Genomic DNA, 23401 nt, shown 5'->3' with positions numbered 1-23401 from the left:
CAATCAGCAGATGAATTAATATAAATGAGCTTTTGAATTCATGCTCAGAATATATACATATATCTGCTCTTACACAGTCGCATGCAAAAGAGTTGACAGCTTTAGCTGTGAGAGCACCTTAAATGTTTCTCTATAACCGTGTTTATGCATTCTATCTTGCAGTACCCCGGTCATGCTGGGAATCTACATCAGTATCTTCGTCATACTCGCCAACATCCTTTTCATCTGTGCCATATATTCGTGCATCAAGGTAGCGGAGCTTTTCAAAACACACACAAACAGATATTTTTGCTAATATGTGCATTCACTGTGTGTTTAATGTGTAAATCGTCTCTTTTCCCTCCTCTCGTAGCTCTTTCCAGCTGCAATGCAGACTGTTTCAAAGAAGATTGTCCAGTCTCGCACCAACAGCACCCTGGTTGGAGTGTTGTCCATTATCCTCGTTTTCATCTCTGCCTTCGTTAATATGGTGAGATTAAGGAGACAGCATATCCATACAATACACAAACTGTTGAACATCATGCTGAATACATGTGTACGTATGTTTGGCTCCACTGCAGTTTGCCTGTGACACCAAGAGCTTGGCACAATGTGTTGCCGAGAAGCTGAACACCTCCGTGACGCTGGTGACGCCCTGTTTGATCCGCAGCTTGAATGTGTCCATTGATGGGGGTCTAGAGATCTGTCCTAGTGAAGGCCCCTCCTGCCCCTTTCCCGAGGTGAGTTCATTGTTATGTCGCCACTTCACCGTTTGTGTTCCCCCACGCTACTGGTCAAACCTTTTCAAAAAAAGAAAATGTCACATTTGCATTTGTGCTTTTTTTTCTCTGAGATCTATTGTTGATAATAAACCTCTTTGTGACGCCGCTCTCCAGTATTTCAGCTACAGTGTGCTACTGACGCTGCTGGCCTGCTCGGTGTTCCTGCAGATCAGCAGCATAGGGAAGCTGGCCCTCATGCTGCTCATCCAGCTCACCTTCCTGCTGCTGGTGGAGTGGCCACAAGTAGCACTGTTCGACAACGCAGACCTCTTTGTCACCGCCAATGCCATGTAAGGGCTACAGGCTGTGGATGCTAATGCAGAGGGGAGGGGGGGCACAGGATAATGTTATATGTATAAAAAACAGGCAGCTTTTTTCTTGTCTTGATTGTAGGGCTGGGTATTGAACCTCAATACGTTTTGAATACCGGACTGACTATCAATGTGTATCTAGGGAATTGAAAGTTGGCATCGAATGCTTGGTCGGAGTCTTTTTTACTTTTTTTTTTTTTATCAGGAATGTTCTTATCTAAATCCGTAAACGTTTCCTACTTTAGACTTTAGATAAAAAATGTTTTTTATCAGCCCTGATGCATTGAGCAAGTTTGGCAGTATTTTGTATCATGACAAAAATATTTTAACATGCTCACATAGGGAATATGAGCATGTTAAAATATAGGTATATAAAGGTAAAATAAAGGTATCAAAAAAGTATTTTGGTATAAGTATCAAAACTAAGGTATTGTATTGGCACCAATATCAAACGTTTTGAAACAATACCCAGCCTGACTTGGACGTTTGGACCTATTTGTGCCATGAATTAAAGCAACTTTGAATATATAATATTATTCTAGTTAAATGTCAGAGTTTTGTTTATTCCATTATGTGTTCTAATGTTATTTGTTTTTATCCTTTTTAGTGATTTAAATGAAACCAGTGCTGAATGGTAAGAATTAAAATTTCTATTTAGACTCAAAAGAAACACTTTTATTATAATATTATAGCGATTATTTGCTTTATTTGTATTGACCAGAATGTTTTTTTTAATGTTTTTAATTTTAGGTCCAGTTTCAATGAAACTTCAACCCAGTGGTAAGATTACATTCAGTGTTTTTTTTATCTCTGATTCTATCATCTCAAAGCTTTTGTCCATTAATGTGACCGTGTTGTTCGTCACTTTGCAGCCCATTTGTTGTGACCAAAGTGTCCCTGAGGGTCATGACTCCAGTGATCCTCACAGTCTTTGTCCTGGCACTGTACCTGCACGCCCAGCAGGTCGAATCTACCGCACGCCTCGACTTCCTGTGGAAATTACAGGTATGTACAGCGTCCACTAGAGGGTGTCATCTGACCATGTGAACTACAAACCCAGACTCTTCACATTTCTGCAGAAGCTGATGAAGATGATTGAGCTCTCTCACAGTTTATTAATAGAATATCTGCAGTCTTGTCTACACCTCGACCCTGCCAGACATTTTATTACAGCATTCATAAACGCTGAATATATCTAACAAAGAACCTTCACTCCTAGGCCACAGAGGAGAAGGAGGAGATGGAGGAACTGCAAGCCTACAATCGCCGCCTCCTCCATAATATTCTGCCTAAGGACGTAGCCGCTCACTTTTTGGCACGTGAACGGCGTAACGACGAGCTATACTACCAGTCCTGTGAGTGTGTGGCCGTCATGTTCGCCTCCATCAGCAATTTCTCTGAATTCTACGTGGAGCTAGAGGCCAACAACGAGGGAGTGGAGTGTCTCCGGCTGCTCAACGAGATCATTGCTGACTTTGACGAGGTAAAGTTTGTTTGTAAAGCTCAGTGTGTCGTCCCTTTGACCTTTGCTTACTGCTAATTTTAAAAAAGAAATGTGCACAAATGTGATCACTATCTGTTCTCAGATCATCAGTGAAGAGAAGTACAGGCAGCTAGAGAAGATCAAGACCATCGGTTCCACCTACATGGCGGCGTCCGGTCTCAATGACTCCACCTACGACAAGGAGGGCCGTTCACACATTCTTGCACTGGCCGACTACGCCATGAGACTGAGGGAGCAGATGAAGTACATCAACGAGCATTCCTTCAACAACTTCCAGATGAAGATAGGTAGGCGACATTCAAATGTTTGGAAAGTTTTCTAACATGGTAAACGGGTTTGTTGATGCAGTGAAATGTTTTTGTCTTTAATTCCCAGGTCTGAACATTGGGCCAGTGGTAGCTGGGGTTATTGGTGCGCGGAAGCCTCAATATGATATTTGGGGAAACACAGTCAATGTGGCCAGTCGTATGGACAGCACAGGTGTACCTGACTGCATACAGGTAGGCGTCATTTAACAACTGATAAAATTCAGAACTAAATAGGTTTCTAAAGCGAAGTCAAGCTGGTTTTAAAAAAAAAAAATTGAAATACATTTAAGATTTAAATTGAGGTAGCAACAACAATACTTATGAAACATTGTTTGTATAACGTATTATTACATTAGGTACACCTGTACAATATATTGCAATTCCATTATATTTTTCCGAAGTTTAAAATGTTGAGTTTTTGTTGATTGTCATAAATCTGTGCATTCAGTTCTGTTTATTGCTGAGGTCATAGTTAAAGGTGGTATATTATATTCAGAGAGGCACAATATTAGAAATGCTTCTGAATATAAAACAGTCCAATACAACGCCACCACTAACTATGACCTCAGTGCTCAAACATCCCCAAAAAAACTGGAACAGGGAAAAAATGGAAGCAACCGCGGAGGGATCTCTCTCGCAGGACGGACAGACATGCAATAGATGTGTGTACAGAATAGACCAACATGATCAAATTACAGTATAGACAATCAGCATGACAAAATGATGCATAGAATGTGAACATACGTATATGAAAAATGTGGATGTCAAGCTGCTTCCAGGTGTTACCAAATAAATAGTAGACTTAAAGGCAGAACCGCATTCGATTGTACAGGTGTGTCTGATAAAGTCTCCGCTAAGTGTCTGATGAATACCTGGTAGATTACTGTAAGAACTCTTGTGTCACATTGAGTCACTGTTGATTTTACAGCTGAGATAATTTACCTTTCTCACAACCACCCAAGCAGCCAGCTCAGTCCAAAAATGTTGTGCAACCAAGCCAATAGGCAGCAGCTGAGGAAGATAGTTTTATGAATAGTCATTTGTATTTTGATGATAAATTTGTCACAGAAATTGGCCCCCAATGACTATGTGTGAATACTGGTATTGATTAGAGCAGATTTAAATGGAGATTTTTACTGTCATTATTTTTGGAATGAAGGTTACAGTACTTAGTTATTGTTGTCTCATAAGAGCTGAAATGAGTACCCTTCCACCTGCAAAATTTTAAATGAGAAAATTAAAATAAATAAAATAATAAACATTCGTAGTTTTCCACATTAAAAAATGTGTTCCTTAATTTGATCAGAAAAATATTTACACAGCTTCATATAAATCTGGCCTTTTTCCGTTCTGCTCCCAGGTGACTACAGACCTCTACCAGGTGCTTGCAAACAAAGGGTACGTGCTGGAGCATCGCGGGGTGGTTAAAGTCAAAGGTAAAGGGGAAATGACGACCTACTTCCTGAACGAAGGGCCGCCCAACAGTTAGCAGCCGTGGCAGCAGCAGATGTTGGGATGACCCCCACTGCAAGGACACAGCACCACTGAGCAAGGACTCACAGTGTGAGCGAACGGCTAAAAAACTAGAGACGCCATCACTTGAATCCCAAGTAAAGAGGAAAAAAAACTTTAAAGACTTCAAAAAGGAAAGTGTTCTTGATGAGAGGAAAATGTTCTCGTTTGACGGCCATTTTGGCTCACACACACATGTTGAAGGACACGTGTTTTTCTCATGTCTAGCCTCTCTCTCAGGCTTCTTGAAAGATGCAAAGTCTGTTTATTTAAAACTACGCCTTTTAGCCTGTGTCAAAAGAAGATTAACGCTGTACATAAGGCTACTTTTTATTTTTACTTTGACTTTTGTTTTCTTCCGGTATTTTTTTTTTATTTCACATGAATTATGAACAGGTACTCATGTTTTGTTTCTGGATTAATTATTTATTTTGATCTCGATGTTTTGTGCAAAAGGTCCTTTATGAAAAAGTGTGAATAGATACGTGCACAAATATCCAGTTTATTACACGTTTATAAGTGTGTATGTACTTGCATATTTGTGTGTGTATGAATATATGTATAAACTGAAGAGGAATATATTGACCAAAGACTAAAGTATTTACTAAAAGCAAGGCAAGACATGTTTGATATGTTCTCGCTAAAGTCAGCAATGATCACCGCCTCTGTTTTTTAGGCAGAAGGCCTGAACCCTCTGTCTTTTTGGCCAACTGCTGGCAGCACAGGCTGCTTCATTGTTTTCATACAATATGTACAATTAATTTATTTGGTCTGTCATTCAGGCAGCAGAGAGCTGATCACTTTAACTCTAAATTATGATGTTGCCTCAACCTCTAAACAAAATGACTAAAGACGACTAAGGATGTTATTAGAAGGTGATATATGAAATCTATATTTTTATCTCTGAGGAATAGAAGCAGCTCCAGCTGGGATCCTCTTCATCCTCATTTCATGTCAGATTGGTTCCTTAGAGCTTGGGCAGCCAGCTGGTTTCAGCCGTTACAGTATATATTATCATCGACTGCTCCTTCCCTTACAGAGAAGTATTTTTTTTTGGGTGCAAATGGAAATGAAGGAACTTAGATCCAGAGCCATCAAGGGGGGGGGGGGGACCTCGGATTTCAACGCAGTGGTACCACACAGCCTGATTCTTCTATGAAGAAGAATAGATGAAGGAAAGAAATATATATTGATTTTGACTGAATACTGTGCTTTGTAATCCTGAAGGGGCATAACTATTTTCACTGTGAGGTTTTTATGATACAACGAAAAACTGCTTTCTTGCCAAACATAACCGCTTTGAAGCATGTCTGATCTTGTTTTCATTTTTGTTTGTTTTAAACGTAGGGTATTTTGTATCACTTCTGTATCCATCATTTGTATATTCTTAATGTTGTTATTATTATTATTATTATTATTATTATGATGATTCTGATTAATTATTATGCTTATTATGATGATTCCATTCCAATGAAAAAGGATCAAAGACCAGCACGCTTTCTTGTAAAACGCCAGTTGTAAAGCTCAAGCTCACTGGTACCAACTGATCAACTGCAGCCGACAAATTCTGCTGTTTAATCCGAAATGTACAATACAGTATTTCAACTGGCGATAGGTGTGATCATGTATAGCAAGTAATAACCATTAGCTGCCTTTGCAGCAGAACCCGAGTGGTGTATGCTCACATAAGCATAGCAGTAAACACACACATATACAGATGATTCACTGTGCTTTTTTTATTTTATTTATGCCACTACTGCAGTATTGTAAATCTCCGTCAGGCTTTAAGGTGACCTCTCCCTCCCACACATTCACCTCTCGGTAGTAACAAATGACACTGTGTGAACAGGACAGAATTAATAAACATATTTATTGTATTATTTCCCCCTTCACTCAGTAGAAGTACTAATAGCTGAGTTTGATTGCCTTAAGTTAATATAAAACAAATCATAGTATATATCAGTGAACAGGAACAGTGCCTGGACTGCTGATGTTTGGACGGAGAAAAAGGGATAAGGGCTTGTCGAGAATAATCTCCAGTACACATTCTCATCATTGCAATGATCTCCAGCTTCAGCTTTTGTAATTGAGAGAATCAGCCCTGATTTAGCTCTTCCGCCACACTCCACAATGGCAACCAACAGTTGATCATGTTTGTACCAAAGCCAGCTCGCGCAGCCTTGTGCTATTGGTCCCCTCCTGTGCAATGATAGGGGGGGGGGGGGGGTTGGGAGGGGGGCACCAGAAGACAGTAATGTAACGGAGATCACCAACTCTCACGTGAACTGTGACCAATGAAGAGTGATTCATATAAGCAAAGAGTTTGGACATGAGTTTATAAAAATGTGCATTGTATGTATTCTATTTCTATTGGCTGTCCATAGACTTGTGTTGATTGTTAACTTGGGATGTTTTTTTTGGGGGGGTGGGGGGGGACAGGAGACGGGAGGAGGGTTGTCCCCCATACTACTGAAACAGTGTTTTGCTCAGGCCTGATGAATCCTTCCCTATTTGTTTTTGTTTTTATTTGTATTTTCCCTGAGTTGGAGGAGTTGAAAGGGGAGTGTTTTTTTGCAAAGTTGAAGGACAAGAAGAGTTGAGGACTATGACAAAGAGAAAAATAACATTTCCCCTTGAAGAAAAAAAAATTAAAAAAAATCAATGGCTGTTTTGCGTGTCGATATATTTACTAATGTTGTTAGATGTACTGCAAATATGTATTACCTGTGGCTTAAAGGAACAGAGGACCGTCATACATTATGCAATAACAATAACTAGAAAGTGGTATACACAAACTTAATAACCACATCTAGATTCTTCTAAGCTTTTAAAATTAAGTCATTATGATATAATATTATAATACTGACTGTATCCAATGACCCTGTAACTGGGAACAACATCCCTGCTTTTGGTGTGTTTAGAGTTACTCACACAGGCCACTCCATGTGCACAAAGTTTCACTTACTTCACAGAATCAAACCTTATCAGCACCATTATAAAGTATTTTAGACAACTCAAGCCTGCAAACAAGATATTCTCAAAGTTAGATGACAGTAATTGTAAGAAACATCAAAAAGAGATGCCTTGATGTTCACTAGTCGCCATTTTTACTGTGAAATAAACAGACTGGTTAAGAATACTTCAGGCTTTTTTTGCAGAGTCGCCACCTTGTTTGGACTCACCCACCAAAACAAGGACACTGGAAAGCACAGGAAACCAAACCAATATCCAGTTGCAGAGCTGCAGGATCATCGGTACCACTGAGTGCCACTTTGCAGCATCTACAGGCACGTTATGGTAAGTAACAGCCTTTTTGAATTTCGACACACTAATCTGCCACTTTTGTAGGCATGACTTTTGTAATGAAGTAATTTTGGGACATTTCGTTTGAGTAGCTAGTGCTCAAATCCAGCCTGAGAATTTCTTTGACTTCCTGTGTCTCTCTGGTGACCTGAGAAAACAATCCTGTGTCCATCATGACCCCTTCAGGATTTAGTCTTTCTGCACTGAAATATCAGCAAAATATTTCTTCAGGAGGAAAAATGTAAAACATGTTTTCTTTGCTTTCTTTGAGTGATGAAATGTTCCTGAACAGCTTGACATTTCTTGATTTTTGCTGCTTGTAAATTTGAGCAACCATCTGCAAGCACTGTTATGTCTCTCAGTTTTAGACAACCAGGTCACCTGCTGTGCATCAGGTAAAGAACTCCACATGGTCCAGTTACTAAACAACTATTCACATGAAGACCATTATCTCCTAAAATTTAGATGCAGTTCTTTTCATATCCTCTAGGGGGCAGGACAACCCCACTCTGACCCCTAGAGAGGTGGCAAGATGACTTCTTACATTATGATGTATGAACAGTTGACTTGTAAAATAGAAAGGTTGTAAGTCGATTTGAATTATTTGTTTAAGTTTAAGACTTCCTTAATAAAAGTTGTAAGATAAAAATATTAAGAAGTATTGTTCTTGAGAGGCATTTACTCATAGATCGTGTTAAAAAAAAAAAACAGGCTACCATAAAACTAGATTTAAAAGAAAAACACATTAGTGAAAGAATCAAAAAGTGTATCTGTTATCAGTTTAATCTCACAAATTCACATCAAAACTGATGCTGCTTCTGTTGTGTTAAATAATAATAACTGAAGAAGAAAAGTTGTCTCAGAACAGGCTGAACTCCGGGTTTGTCGTTGACATTTCTTTAACAAACCTGTGAAAGCAACAAGTGGATTAAATTCACAGAGATCTATCTTGTATTTATATAAAAAGAATAACACAATATTTGATTTGGAAATGTTACCCACTTTGTCATCTCGCTGTTCTTTTTGGGAAACCGTTTGACCTGGGTCCATGGTTCAGGACTCCTGGACATCATCCATCCATACTGCTGGTTGTCCGTTAGAGGCATTATGTACAGCTGGTTAGGGGCTGGAGAATAGAGCAGACGGACACCAGGAACACAGATGTGGTTTGGATACAACGTAATCCATCGGACTCTAAATGTCAAATTGTTCAATGTCAACTCACATCTGGGTGTTTGAATCCGTTTGACCATCTCTTTGTATTGCTCATAGCTCCCATGGTGTATGTCTGTGCTATGGGGAGGAGGCCGGTGGTGCTGCACGCTGCATATGTCTGTGCATCTGAGGGGTCGCTGTTGTTCTTGATGAGATGGAGGCGGTCCTGCTTTGCTGTTTATCCCACCATCTGTAAAGAGATATATAACGATAGTAGTAGATTAGACTGATCATTCATTCATTGGGGCCTTTGATCTTATTCCACAGACTCACATGCAATAAAGTGTAAGTAGCACCTGTGTCCACAAGCGCTTTCCCATGACGCCGACGTACCGTGATGGGCACAACCAACTGTTTTAGACTAGTGGGCGGGTGAGATGGAGATCCCACCACACTAGTAGACTTTTGCTTCTGGCAGTTCTTGGCTGCAGGCTGACTAGCAACAGTAGCCATGGAACCTTTTTTACTGGACGCTGAAGTCTGTTTTGACTCTGACTTTTGCTGTCTACTGTATTTTGAGCTACCTGGGAAGACATGAAACTGAGGGCAGAACCCTGGTGCATGCTCACCATGGCAACGCCAACACAAAACCATTTCAGGTCTCTTTATAACCTTCTTTTCAGTTGTACCATTAGCTTTGTGAGATTCGTTCAGAGTTCTCCTGTACCTTTTCTGGTTTTCATAATCTACTTCTATTTGACTCCCAATGCGGATCATCTCATCTATGGAGGTAACCCGACCACGGAGCTGACATGCCAGAAAGGGATTCATAGCCTTCAATATTCTTTTTAAAATCTCATCATCTGTGGCCGAAGAGTGCCAACGTTTGATAAGTGCTTGAAAGGAGAAAACAAAGTCTCGTAGTGACTCATTTCTTCCTTGCACCCTGGTTCGAATCTGTTCTTCCAGAACATCAACATAGTCCTCGGGAAGAAAAGATGATAGGAAAGCTCTCTGAAATTCCTCCCATGAATGGATTTTCTCCCTAACAGTCTCCCACCAATCACGTGCAGAACCATGCAATACACTTCTCATGGTCGCTAGGATCTCACCATGGGTAAGTGGTTTCAGAGACAGGAAGTCACTGCATCTTTGCAAATACACCAAAGGATCTTTCTCATCCTGAGGCCCGCCATAGCAAGGGAAAAACATCTTAATTGGAAGTTTGCCATCAGTCACTCTACAACCATCATCCTGGAAAATTTCACCCTTAGGAGCAGCAGCTCCTGAGCAATCTGAAGGAACTCCCACAGGTGCGGAGGTAGGCAACAAAACCACATTTTTAACAACTGGAGAAACAGAATATGTGTGTGCTTGAGACAAAACTGCAACAGGTGTGACTGCTTCTTTAAGGACCCATTCCTCTCGCTTATGTATTGAATTGACCTGAGAATTGAGTGCACACTGTTGACGCACAAGAGACTCAAGGGTAGCCTGCACTGAACCCATCTGCTGTTGCAATGTACGCACCTCGGTCACCCGAAGTTGTACATCCTTGTTTTCAGTGACCGCGGATGTAATGGAGGTCATCAAGTTTTGACGGTCAGTAATCAGGGACTCTTGGAACTCAGACTGTGTTTGTTGTGCATTCCACTGAATGGCATTTATGCACTTTGAACCAAAATCCCTTACTTCTGCGAGCAAATGGTTACTTGCTTTCTCCACCACATTTGTTATGAGAGTAGTACACATTTTTAGAGCTTTATCGATGGGTATGCCCTTTGAAATGTTTGACAGCCACTCACGCTGCCAATCCACTGTATTTTTAAACACAAGTTTCATCGACTCTACAGCATTAGCAAAAATGACTAAATCCGAATCTGAGTGTTCCTGGGTGGGAGGAGCTACAGGAACTGGGGATGAAGGCGGAAGTAATAAGCCCTCTAAAGCCAAAAGAGGATGAGTGTCCACAGACAATTGTGGTTCTACTGGAGCATCTACCCATCCCTCTTCATCATCATCATCATCATCATCCCGTAAGTGCACCTCCTGCCCAACTACAGGCATATCCAAGCTAACATTTAGAGAAAGCTCGGATTCCAATTCCGCAAGCGACGGTTCAAATGCAGTCATTGTAATGTCTGGATCTTCCCAAGACATGATGGATGGTCACTAGTAATTATTTGGACTAATAGTCAAGCTACACTCCAAATACACATTTCAGAAATATACACTCAAATACACTTGATAAATAGATATCAGAAGATGGGACACAAAACTTAATGTAAAGGGAAACAACAGCAAGCACCAGAGAATTGGCAGCTGCCACAGACTGATCATTCATTTGATTACATTAATACACGTGGCTATTACAAAAACATACAAGAGACTCAAGTTAAAGTTTAGAGTGTATTACTTGAGATTTCATAAAAATGCTAAAATATAGATTGTTCTATACAGCATCGAGGTCCCTAAAAGACATGCATTTGAGCACAAGGTCCTAGTATTTGATGGGATTTATGCATGACAACCCCAAATGAGAAAATGTTGGTAATTACAGACTATTTCTTGAGAGAGAAAGAGAGATAGATAGATATGGCATTTCAGATAATATCCTATTACTGGATTATAATTAGTGATGCATCAATGTGTACATCACTTTAATGTTGCAGCCAGTAAAGGTGTGGGTCATTATAATTATATTAATACTGCTTGGAAGCTTAACCTATAATGATGTATCAGAATGTATTAGTTGATTTATATTTTTATTAATAATCTAAATCCGCAAAGTAACTAAATCTATCAAATACATGCAGTGGAGTAAAAAGTACAAACTGTAGTGGAGTAGAAGTATAAAGTAGCATAAAATGGAAATACTAAAAGTACAAGTACCTGAAAAATGTTGTTAAATACAGTAACTACTTCAGTAAAGGTACTTAGTTACATGATTCCACCACAACCACTATACTATAAGTTACTATTATACTGTTAATACTATTTTAGTTGGAGTAAAGGCCTGCAGGGCAACAAACTGCAACTTCAATTCAATTCAATTCAATTTGCTTTATTGGCATGACTGTCAGGTGAACAATATTGCCAAAGCGTCAATTCAATAATAAATAAAAAGAAAAAAAAGAACAAAATAAAAACAAAAACTGTATATATATATATACAAATATACAATTCATTAAACAAATTACAATATATAGTTAGATATTTAAAAAGATGCATGCATGTAAATGGAAGAAAAACAATAAAGAAGTAATTAATGTTTGTTGTGTCAATAAAAACAAAACAAAACAAAATAAATTAATAACAATATATTGCAATATCAAAGGGATAAATGTAAAAAAAAACAAAAAACAACAACCATGAAACCATATCCTATATAAGCTAGCCTGCTTGTTAAGGTTGCTGTTTTTAAAGCCTGAATGTTGTTGAATAAGTCAGCTGTCAGCAGACTGCAGGCTCTGTTTTCACTGTGTGTAGCTTCAGTTGACTTTAGGTTAGTCTATCAGTGACTATCAGCAGCTCCTCTTACCTCGAGGATGAGACGCTCCTCTGGGATTCACTATCATCTTATCACCTATGGGGTTTTGATAACCTAGGTTTGTCACTCCGAAGAAGGCCATAATGCGGCAAAGTTAGCCCCGACCCGAGAAACCACCTTGAAACCGAGACACAGAGAAACAGAGAGAGAGAAACTGAGAAAGAGGCAGCCTGTAAATAAATCACAACTTTGGGTTTTGGTGTAACCATGGCAGCAAGCCCCGCCCACCACAGTGTCTCCTTAGGTCAGAGGTCTCTAAGCAACCTTCACTGTCTAAAGAGACATTTTAGCATTTAGCGTTGTGATGAAGGTAACACAGTTTATAGTCTAAGTATAGACTATATAAGTCTAATGCAGTGAGGGCCTAAGTGCAAATGTACTACGGAGTATTAGGGACACATTGAGGGAAAAAAACTGAGATTTCCAGAATAAAGTCATGACTTTACGAGAAAAGAAATCGTAAGATGACAAGAAAAAAGTCGTAATGTTACGAGAATAAAGTCAGAATATTACGAGAAAAAAGTCGTAATGTTACGAAAATAAAGTCATAATGTTGCAAGAAAAAAGTCGTAATGTTACGAGAAAAAAGTCATAATGTTACGAAAATAAAGTCATAATGTTACAAGAATAAAGTCATAATGTTACAAGAAAAAAGTCATAATGTTACAAGAATAAAGTCATAATGTTACAAGAATAAAGTCATAATGTTACAAGAATAAAGTCATAATGTTACAAGAAAAAAGTCGTAATGTTACAAGAAAAAAGTCATAATGTTACAAGAATAAAGTCATAATGTTACAAGAAAAAAGTCGTAATGTTACGAAAATAAAGTCATAATGTTACAAGAAAAAAGTCGTAATGTTACGAGAATAAAGTCAGAATATTACGAGAAAAAAGTCGTAATGTTACGAAAATAAAGTCATAATGTTACAAGAAAAAAGTCATAATGTTACAAGAATAAAGTCATAATGTTACAAGAAAAAAGTCGTAATGTTACGAAAATAAAGTCATAATGTTACAAGAAAAAAGTCGTAATGTTACGAGAATAAAGTCAGAATATTACGAGAAAAAAGTCGTAATGTTACGAAAATAAAGTCATAATGTTACAAGAAAAAAGTCATAATGTTACGAGAATAAAGTCAGAATATTACGAGAAAAAAGTCGTAATGTTACGAAAATAAAGTCATAATGTTACAAGAAAAAAGTCGTAATGTTACGAGAAAAAAGTCATAATGTTACGAAAATAAAGTCATAATGTTACAAGAAAAAAGTCATAATGTTACAAGAAAAAAGTCATAATGTTACAAGAAAAAAGTCGTAATGTTACGAGAATAAAGTCAGAATATTACGAGAAAAAAGTCGTAATGTTACGAGAAAAAAGTCATAATGTTACGAAAATAAAGTCATAATGTTACAAGAAAAAAGTCATAATGTTACAAGAAAAAAGTCGTAATGTTACGAAAATAAAGTCATAATGTTACAAGAAAAAAGTCGTAATGTTAGGAGAATAAAGTCATAATATTACGAGAAAAAAGTTGTAATGTTAAGAGAAAAAAAAAGTCATAATGTTACGAGAAAGAAGTCGTAATGTTACGAGAATAAAGTCATAACTTTACCAGAAAAAAGTCGTAATATTATGAGCATAAAGTCAGACTATTACGAGAAAAAAGTCAGAAGTTTCCGAGAAAAAAAGAAAATAACAAAAAACTTACTACTTTTTAATATTATGACTTTATTCTCATAATACTACGACTTTTTTCTCATAAACCTATGACTTTCATTTTGCCGCTGCAAATGACCGGAACTCACTACGAAACACGCTCAAACTAACAGCTCTCACCTCTCTCAACATGTTCAACCAAAAGCTGCAACAAGTCATAGTTGACTGCTGTACTTGCTGACCAGCCCGTCGTACCGGCGTACCGGCGTACCGGCGTACCAGCGTACCGGCGTACTGCAGCAGGCGTAGACCTACAACAATGATAAATAAAAATGAAAATGTAAACAAAGAACAGTTATTAATTTCCATTTTTGAAAATCCACAGGGAGCCACTAAAGAGCCGCAGGTTGCTGACCCCTGCCTCAGGGAAAAGTTGAAACTATAAATAAATACACATTCAATGTTTGTTTGTGGGGTTTTTTTTGCAATAGAGAGCCAAAGTTATTGTCACTCTCAGGTGTTTTTATTTTTTTTTAGTTTTTAAGATATTCATTAAGATTCTATACCAAAATCTAAATCTAAATCAGGAATATGAACATTTTAAAAATATTTGACACAAATCATGATGTAAAGGACAAAATAAAATTAATTTCGTTCTCAATCTCATTTAGTTCACAATATTGACACAGTCTTCCGTCTTCAATTGCACCTCTGTATCTTCCTGTTTCAATATGTATTGGTCATATACCACATATCTTAACTGTGCACAAAGTGGACTTTTAGGCAAATTATATTTAACATATTTTTTTGACATTTGTAATCTTTCTTGAATAAACAGTAAGTTCTCAATTTTGGCTTTTGCCAGATTTCTTCTGCCCATGATTGTATGCATTTAGCCCGGACTTGGTATTTAAACTCCTCCACCTCCAAATATGCTTCTTGAAAATAGTGTTAATAGTGTCATTTGTAAAGTGATGCAGTGTTGCAGGTATGTTCACACGAGGATCTTTAGACCGGTTTGAGCAGTTGGCATTCTTGCTCTCCATGACTGTGTTGACTGCATGGCACATAATAAAGGAGAGCACAGGAAGAGGGCAGCCAAAATACAGTAAGTACTGATTCAAAAAGATATTTTAAATATAATTTTAAAATCTATTTCCTTTGCTAGCTCAGAACTTGGTAGGTCTACACAGGCCTTTTATGACAATGTGTTGCCTAATTTATCTTCTTTATTTGGCATTTTACCTCCAAATATTGTTGTAAAATTGTAAACTTGTCTTATGTCTTAACTTTCTACAACTGTCTACTTCTTGAACTAAAACAATGTCTTGCATGATTAAGGCCACTTTCATACAAGTTCTATGTCAATTTTTTTTTCTCACATTTTTATTGTTCCATGAAGTCTGTATGGAAGTGTCTTTAGCCATGTAAGGCAAAATACACAAACACAAGGTATGTTTATCATATGCAAAATGTATGAATTTCACATTTTACAAAATTGTTAGTATTTTCAATACACACTCAGTATCTTAAATCTTAAATCTACCCTTATGGATATACATATTTATTGTTGTCATGGCTATAAAACTTGAGGGCCTGTAAAAAAAGAAGAAAAAAAAAGAAAAAAGCAATTAAAGAAAATAGTACTTGGTATCTAAAGTGTTGGTATATTCAGATTCATTGCTTTATTTTCATGTGGTCTCTTTTCAGCTCTGTTTCAGGTCAGCCCATCCCTGTGAATACCATGCGTATGTTTTGTCGACGCACCCGTCTAATAAAGGTGACAGCTTCCTGCTTGCTGATTGTACTATTCATTAAATCCTACAACAACACATCACACTTAACTGTGACAGATGTGGTCAGAGGAGCCACCCTTGGTCTGTTGCCAACTTCCACTTGTTCATCTGGCTTTTACACTGATGACGAGCTCAAGCCTCACCTCCAGAGGCCTCCCCAAGATCCCAGGGAGCCAGGTGCACATGGCAAAGCCTTTATGATGGGTCGAAAGACTGGTGTAGAAGTTGCAGAGAAATTAAACGGGTTTCAAAAACACCAGTTCAACCAGTTTGCCAGTGATCGTATCTCCCTGCACCGTGATCTGGGTGAAGACACCCGGCCACCAGAGTAAGCATGACAATTGTTCATTATCTCAGAATCATGTCAGTGGCCTTCTACTGTTACATTTATGTTTTTCTTCTTTCCTTTTTCTTCATGTATTATTTACATTTGAAATAGTTTTGCCCCAAACAAAGAATAATTAGCAAAGTGATTAAACCATCCTTTTAGTTGTTGTCCCTATACAGTGTTGCATGACATGGTAGAACGCTGTTAGAACCATTTCTTCCCCAGATACCCTTTGATATTGAATTTGTTTTCCAGTCCAGACAAGTGCAAGTGAAGCAAGGTCATTATTGAACCATATTGGTGCAATTGGGCTCTAAATATCTTTGGGAAGCCATTTTTCTTTGGGCCTGCTGCAGTCTGCTCAGTGGTCAGACAGGTTTAAACTGTGATTTGGCAGTCCATAGTGTGTTCAGATTAACCTTCTGTTTCTATTGTGAAGTTTTAAGAAGAGCTTTGCTAAAGCAACATGCCTGTCAAGTACAGCTTGTTATAGGCATTATTGTGCACTTGATACTGAAACAAAAATAACATCTATTTGTTAAGAGGACTTTGTACAACCTAAAAGCATGAAAGACCATTTAAATAGAGCATGCAGCCATCTGACTGTACCCAATTCAGCTTTTTGTGGTAGGTGACTCCAAACCTTTCAACGGTAGTGTACATCTTGTTACAGATCTGATACCTGTTAACCTTCAGTTTGCCTCTGACAGATGCGTGGAACAGAAGTTTCGGCGTTGTCCCGGCCTCCCAACCACCAGCATCATCATAGTGTTTCATAATGAAGCCTGGTCCACCCTGCTGAGGACGGTCTACAGTGTCTTGCACACAGCGCCTGCAGCCCTGCTCACAGAGATCTTACTAGTGGATGATGCCAGCACGGATGGTGAGTGTCTTCCCAATGCTGTACGTCAAGATGGATCCAAATTAATAGACAGATATATTTCTGTTCATATTGTATATCAGCGATTTCTAAACTCTTAAACTTTAAAATCATGCACATACTGTATATCAGTGGTGGAGGAAGTGATCACATGCTTTACTTAAAGTAAAAGTAGCAATACCACACTGTTAAAATACATTTCAGTATGTATTATTCTTATAGTGTCATTACCAGTCATAGCAGGCAGCTGTTTTCAGCTAAAAAGCTCCTAAGACCCACTATATACTACCTGCTTTACCTGTATTTCTCATTCCCTCATTCAATTTACTTGTTGACTCCTCTCTCTTTAGATCATCTTAAGACCCGTCTGGATATCTATGTGCAGCATCTGAATATAGTGCATGTTTTACGCCAGAAGGAGAGGAAAGGCTTGATCACAGCCAGACTGTTGGGAGCGCAGGCTGCACGAGGAGAGGTCCTCACCTTCCTGGATTCCCACTGTATGTGTCTCATAACTAGAGATGGGTATTGTATGAAACATAATAATACCAGTACCAATTCCAGTATCCTTAAAGTGATACCAATACCAATAGAGTACTTAATTTGATACTTTTTTATGCCTCTGCATTGGCGACAGCCGTGGCCGGAGCCATTATGTTTTTGGGTTGTCGGTCCGTACATTCGTACTCAAGGATGAACTGATTCGATTTTGGTGGTTAAAGGTCAAGGTCATTGTGACCTTACGTTGGTGACATTCTTGTGAAGGGGATATCTCAGGAACATCTGCAGCAAATTTCTTCAACACAAACGTCTATTAGACATAGATTGGTCAATTTCACGGTGACCTTACAATAGACGTTTTTGTCCATAACTCAAGAATTCATATGCTAATTATGACAATTTCACACAAATGTCCAACAGGATAAAATGATGAAGTGATGACATTTTGGATAGACATGGATGTAAACTGCAACTTGACTGGTTGGTGGAGGCATACAACCGCGATACGGTAATTCTAGTTTTCTACTTCATTCGATACCCATCATGTGAATGGAAGTATTCAGTCGCGTAAAATGCCACCACCACATTTATTTTTATCAGGCGCCACCGGCGTGTAGTATAGCCATACTTTGGAATGTTTTGGTGACATCTCGTGTGTCTGTTTGTAAATTGTAATACAGCTGTCTTTAATTACATTGTTAGGTGGGTTCCTTTTACAAGCCCTCAGGGTTTTTTCAACCCACCTGTGCATTTCTTTATGTTATTGTATATCTCTTCTCTTATGTTTTATTTATACCCAAAATAAAGAACCAAAGAACTATCTTGGCACGCTGAACTGCCAACTCAAATACACCACGCTTGACTTCACTACACCACAGACTGTATAGGTTGTAGCTGCTGCAGTAGTGGGCCAATCACACGTCGTATTGAATCAAAGAACGCTTTGGTGATTGGCTGCAGGCAAAACCATACAAAGTCATTTTATTCTAGATCTGGGAACAAAAAGGATCAAATGTAGGTATCGTTTAGATGCTACTTGATACTGGGTTATTTCAGTTGAGACCTAAAAAGTATCAAGTACAGACCTACCCATAATGCAATGCTCGTTGTCATTTTCAAGCAAGATTCAGTTGGTTGTTTTGAACTGGTGTCTGTTGATCAAAATAATGACCGTAGTGTAATGAAATGAGTATCTGTTGGAGTGTTTCTCTGAATGTTCGGCACACAGTAGATGTCAATGGTGGAAAAGGGGACAAGTGAAAACTGGGGGGGGGGGGGGGGGCCTTCAGTCATCACATTGGACCAATAACTTCCCAGCTACACCTCTGATTGTGAAAACTATTTTTACTGACTGACAAATGTCTTCTACATTCCTGTGTAGGCGAATGCTTCTCTGGATGGCTGGAGCCTCTTCTCGCTCGGATAGTAGAGCAGCCTAACGTGGTTGTGTGCCCAAATATTGTCACTATTGACCACAATAACCTAAAGGTCAAGAAGCCAGTCCCTGCACCGCAAACTCACAGACGAGGGAATTTTGACTGGAGGCTCACTTTTGGATGGGAGATCATCTCCAAAAAGGAGGAGAAGAAAAGGCCAAATGAAACATATCCTATCAGGTATAATACACACAGTTCTAGTTCTGTCGAAGCTGCACAATCCTGTTTGTATCATCTAAATTTCACTATCTTATGCAGTTTGTTTTTTTATTAGTCACCAACAATGAATAATACCAGGCAATAGAACAGAAAGTTAAAATGCTCTCCACAAAGGAATGATAGAAGAGGACCAATATACTGTATGTCTATCCACTCTAAACGGTCTCAGTTTATGAATGAAATATTGACCTTTCTATTTGAATTCCATGAAAGTTTGGCATGTATTATTGTTCCATCTACCACTTCAATAATCTCCCCATCGATACTCAATTGTTGGTGGGTGTTGCTGAACCTACACCAACCAACGAACTGATCACAGTTATGGTCAATGATAGTGACTGATTTGTGTCTGATTTTGTAGAACTCCTACTTTTGCCGGTGGCTTGTTCTCTATATCAAAATCATACTTTGAGCATATCGGGACTTATGATGACCAGATGGAGTTCTGGGGAGGTGAGAATTTGGAAATGTCCTTCAGGGTAAGAGGTTTTCAATGTTTTTTTTAATATTATGTTTTAAAGTGTTAACAGCTCCAGTCTTACCTTGTGCCGTGTGTCTTCTCTACTGCAGGTCTGGCAATGTGGAGGTCAGGTGGAGATTCTTCCTTGTTCTGTTGTAGGGCACATTTTCCGCAATAAGAGCCCTCACAACTTCCCCGAAGGCGGCCTTATGATCACCCGCAACCTTGTCCGCATGGCTGAGGTCTGGATGGACGACTACAAATGGGTCTTCTATCGTACAAAGAGACAGGCTGCCACCATTTTTCAAAAGGTTAGTACAAATGCACAATATCTCTACAACCCGGGAAGTTAGTCACATTATATTTATGATGCTGGATGACCTGCCTTATCGTTGTCATTTTCCCCTCAGAATTTATTTGGAGATGTTTCTGAACGTCGTAAACTCAGGGAGAGATTAAAGTGCGAGAACTTCTCGTGGTACCTGAAGAACATTTATCCAGAGGCCTACGTGCCTGACATCAAGCCGGTCATGCACGGACAGGTAAACTACTTTATCATTCATCAACATCTGATCATCTTCAGTGGGATGTTACAGTTTGTATTTCTAAAACGTACAAGTGTGCACAATTTTCCAATGCCCAAAATTTTGCTGTTTGTTGACATAAATTACACTCATTAATGTCTTAACTTTGAATCAACCCGTTTTCTACGGAACATAATTTCTCTTATTTTATCTAAACCTTAAGAAAGAAGTTACATTAAATGGACATCCAGACTGTTGGCTGTCCAGTTACTATATTATTATTATTTTTTCTGCAGTTGCAAAACGTTGGTCGGAAGTGCCGCCTGGATGTGAAGAAGACAAAAAGGCGATGGGAGCCTCTTCGAAAGTTCCAATGTATAGATAAGGGTGAAGCACAGGTACGCTAACTTCTGTTAGATCAGTGGCCCCCAATCTGGGTGGGGGTCATAAAAATCTTGGGGTGAATGAATAAAGGGATAAGAAACTGTGTTACACATAATTATGTTAATTTTTGGCACTTTTCTAGTTAAAATAAGGAATACTTTCAGCTCTTCAGGACTTCAAATACAGCCATATAAAAAGGAAAAAATCCCTCTGGTGAAATTGTTTCCACACTGAGTTCATATCCTGTAATGTCAGGTCACAAGTTTACTTTATTTTAGGGTCTTACAAACCAAAAAAAGGCTGCAGTCACTGTGTTAGATACAGTTTAAAATGTACTGATGGTAATGTGATTGGGTATTATTTTTGCCCATCTTTAAAATACCATTTGTTCTGTGTGATTTTGTAGTATTTTGAGTACACATCCAAGCAAGAGGTACGGCTCAGCGCCGGCATTCAGTTGTGTTTAAATGCAAACCCTAGAAGAGCTCGGGTGTCTCTTGAATTCTGTCAAGTGAAGGGAAACGTAACCACAGCGGGGTCTGAGCAAGTTTGGATCTACAACACACAGGTACAACATGTATTTCTACATTAACTCAAACTCTGAAGCAACTCATGTTACAACACTGTTCCAAGCTGCAAAAGGAAATACTTTTCCATTTCCTCATTCTGTGTCTCAACCCTCTACCTCTCGCATAAATGTAACCCTCTTACAGTTCACATTGTTGTTGTTTTCAGACAAACCATCTGTTGAACCAGTTGTCGGGGAAGTGTTTGACATTATCAGAAGGAAACGTGATTCTGACTGCCTGCAAATCCACCGAAGTCAACCAAAGCTGGGTCTTCGTCTGACTCCAGTCATGGATGTGAATAGTATTTAACATTTAACTTAAGATTTAAAATAATATATCTTAATACAATTCTCACAGGCCCTTATGTATATTCAAAGAGATATTGGTTCCTGTAATTGTTCCTCCTGTCCATACTGGCTGTGAAAGAATCCCTCCTAGTGCAGCTCAAATGTAAAAGATGGGGAATAAATCCACAGTCTTCGTTCTGTGCAAAAATGCCTGTTAAAGTTCAGCCGAAGCTAATAAGAGCCTTCAGCAGTCTGATTTATCAAGTGATATCTTAAAAAGTTATGGCCTTTTTAGCCCGAAGTTCCCTCTTTGGTGTTAATTTTCCTGCCACAACTCATAAAGAAAACTCTGTTCCTCGAAGGAAAAAGAGGGAGTTTTGTAACTGTATGGAAAATACCCTCTGGGTTTGATTAACTGAAGCCTCATATTAGCTTCGGCTGAACTTTAAAAGGCATTTTTGCACAGAACAAGGAGTCGCACCAGGAGGGCTTTACGCTTTACGGCCAGTATCAACAGGAGGAATCATAATAACTCTTTCTGTCGATGTGCATTTGGGCATGTGAGTATTCAATTAAATGATAAGACTTGTGATATTTTATATTTTTCTAATGGTCAACAAATGCCATGAGCAGACCAAAATCATCAATGCTCCTATGACCTAGTATTGCCTGTGTCAATGTATCCTCATACAATATTTGATATCTTACGAAAAGATATTTTGTTATTTTTCATGCATTTTCCTACGAATTTCCAGCAACGGGAGAGATCAGTGCACAAGCACAAGCCCCTGTGGTGTTTAGGCAACAAAACTACTTAGTTAGGTTTAGGAAAAGATTGTGGTTTGGGTTAAAATAACTACGGAAGTGGCGTTACTTAAGTACAGAAGTTACATGACAAATAAGTCAACAACCTCAATCATCTAAAATGCAGCAGCAATATTAATCCAAAAACATACAGTAAAAGACTGACAGGGACCACTGCACAATGAGTAGCCTACTTCTACGTTTGATAGGCTATTTCAAGTAAAGTTTTGAATGCAGGATTTTTACCTATAGAGTATTTCCACAGTGTGGTATTACTGTAGTAGGGTACTTGATCTGTATACTTCTTCCACCACTGGAAATAGACGATCGCCAACATTTTCCTTTAAAACAGACTCCAAAAATGAGCCTATCTTTTTTTTTTAAATATATTTTTTTAGGGCTGTCAAAGTTAACGCAATAATAATGTGTTGTTGCAGACTCAGTTTTAAAGCTAAAGTGAAGATACTGGTGTCGTATGAAACTAGAAAACCTAAAGAATCCATTGGTATCCATGTCATACTAGCTTTTCGGGAAGGAGGTTAAACTTGCGCTAAATTTTGGCGAGGAAAAACTGTCATTGCCATTTTCAAGGTCCCTTGACCTCTGAACTGCCCACTTTATAATAATCACAGCTGTTGTTGCCTGTTCGGCTTGAGTTTACCATGTTATGAATTGAGCATATTTTTTATGCTAAATGCAGAACCTGTGAGGGTTTCTGGACAATATTTGTCATTGTTTTGTGTTGTTAAATATATACATACATTTGCATAAAGCAGTTTATTTGCTCACTCCCATGTTGATAAGAGTATTAAATACTTGACAAATCTCCCTTTAAGATACATTTCGGACAGATAAATCAGTTTGTCTCCGGTCCTGGTGTAGAGAATATAACAAAAATCATGTCTGCGGTTCCATTTGAGCTCCTTCATAAATGACAAACTAGACCTTGATGAAGAAACCATTTTAATTTTGTTTATTTTGTTTATTTTTTTTTTTTTTTCCCAGTGATGCGGATTCTGCATATTTGTGTTTCAGATGATGTAGCTAAAATCTTGCAATTCCTCTGTGCAATTAATTGTGATCAAATATTTTTTAATTGATTGACAGCCCTAATTTTTGTTTTTGTTTTTTTGAGCCAATAATTGAGAG

At 38.5% G+C, this 23401-nt stretch overlaps 3 protein-coding genes across 4 annotated transcripts in view; 2 read left to right on the top strand and 1 right to left on the bottom strand.

Moving 5' to 3' along the window:
• LOC119489501 (adenylate cyclase type 6-like) overlaps nucleotides 1–7063 on the top strand; it is a 43658-nt gene extending 36595 nt beyond the window's left edge. For both annotated transcript variants that reach the window (XM_037772021.1, XM_037772022.1), the window contains exons 14-24: nucleotides 163–250; nucleotides 353–469; nucleotides 561–719; nucleotides 876–1051; nucleotides 1680–1706; nucleotides 1823–1852; nucleotides 1945–2077; nucleotides 2292–2555; nucleotides 2659–2863; nucleotides 2952–3076; nucleotides 4245–7063. In XM_037772021.1, the coding sequence (XP_037627949.1) occupies nucleotides 163–250; nucleotides 353–469; nucleotides 561–719; nucleotides 876–1051; nucleotides 1680–1706; nucleotides 1823–1852; nucleotides 1945–2077; nucleotides 2292–2555; nucleotides 2659–2863; nucleotides 2952–3076; nucleotides 4245–4373 (1453 nt within the window). In that variant the 3' untranslated portion in view covers nucleotides 4374–7063. The remainder of the gene's footprint in view (nucleotides 1–162; nucleotides 251–352; nucleotides 470–560; nucleotides 720–875; nucleotides 1052–1679; nucleotides 1707–1822; nucleotides 1853–1944; nucleotides 2078–2291; nucleotides 2556–2658; nucleotides 2864–2951; nucleotides 3077–4244) is intronic.
• A 1396-nt stretch (nucleotides 7064–8459) lies between these two features.
• LOC119489503 (testis-expressed protein 49-like) lies at nucleotides 8460–12617 on the bottom strand. The gene is made up of 4 exons (XM_037772025.1): nucleotides 12396–12617; nucleotides 8925–9104; nucleotides 8702–8825; nucleotides 8460–8607 (listed from the first exon to the last, which is right to left on the bottom strand). The coding sequence occupies exons 1-4, from the start codon at nucleotides 12484–12486 to the stop codon at nucleotides 8559–8561; spliced, it is 444 nt and encodes a 147-aa protein (XP_037627953.1). The 5' UTR covers nucleotides 12487–12617; the 3' UTR covers nucleotides 8460–8558.
• Nucleotides 12618–15126: 2509 nt separating this feature from the next.
• LOC119489289 (polypeptide N-acetylgalactosaminyltransferase 6-like) lies at nucleotides 15127–22740 on the top strand. The gene is made up of 11 exons (XM_037771524.1): nucleotides 15127–15172; nucleotides 15775–16188; nucleotides 16899–17071; nucleotides 17419–17568; nucleotides 18951–19185; nucleotides 19586–19703; nucleotides 19795–19995; nucleotides 20095–20226; nucleotides 20505–20606; nucleotides 20999–21160; nucleotides 21328–22740. The coding sequence occupies exons 2-11, from the start codon at nucleotides 15809–15811 to the stop codon at nucleotides 21439–21441; spliced, it is 1767 nt and encodes a 588-aa protein (XP_037627452.1). The 5' UTR covers nucleotides 15127–15172; nucleotides 15775–15808; the 3' UTR covers nucleotides 21442–22740.
• Nucleotides 22741–23401: the final 661 nt, after the last annotated feature.

The sequence above is a fragment of the Sebastes umbrosus genome, chromosome 6 (genome assembly GCF_015220745.1).
Source record: "Sebastes umbrosus isolate fSebUmb1 chromosome 6, fSebUmb1.pri, whole genome shotgun sequence".
Lineage (NCBI taxonomy): Eukaryota > Metazoa > Chordata > Actinopteri > Perciformes > Sebastidae > Sebastes > Sebastes umbrosus.
This window is presented reverse-complemented; position numbering and strand designations above follow the sequence as displayed.

Excerpts from the sequence above, each read along its gene's own strand:
- LOC119489503 (XM_037772025.1), bottom strand. The coding sequence starts at position 12,486 with ATGGCCTTCTTCGGAGTGACAAACCTAGGTTATCAAAACCCCATAGGT. Across the intron at positions 9,105-12,395 it reads AGGAGCGTCTCATCCTCGAG|ATGGTGGGATAAACAGCAAA; the intron begins GTAAGAGGAGCT and ends ATCTCTTTACAG. Across the intron at positions 8,608-8,701 it reads AAGAACAGCGAGATGACAAA|GTTTGTTAAAGAAATGTCAA; the intron begins GTGGGTAACATT and ends TTGCTTTCACAG.
- LOC119489289 (XM_037771524.1), top strand. The coding sequence starts at position 15,809 with ATGCGTATGTTTTGTCGACGCACCCGTCTAATAAAGGTGACAGCTTCC. Across the intron at positions 16,189-16,898 it reads GAAGACACCCGGCCACCAGA|ATGCGTGGAACAGAAGTTTC; the intron begins GTAAGCATGACA and ends TGCCTCTGACAG. Across the intron at positions 19,186-19,585 it reads AATGAAACATATCCTATCAG|AACTCCTACTTTTGCCGGTG; the intron begins GTATAATACACA and ends CTGATTTTGTAG.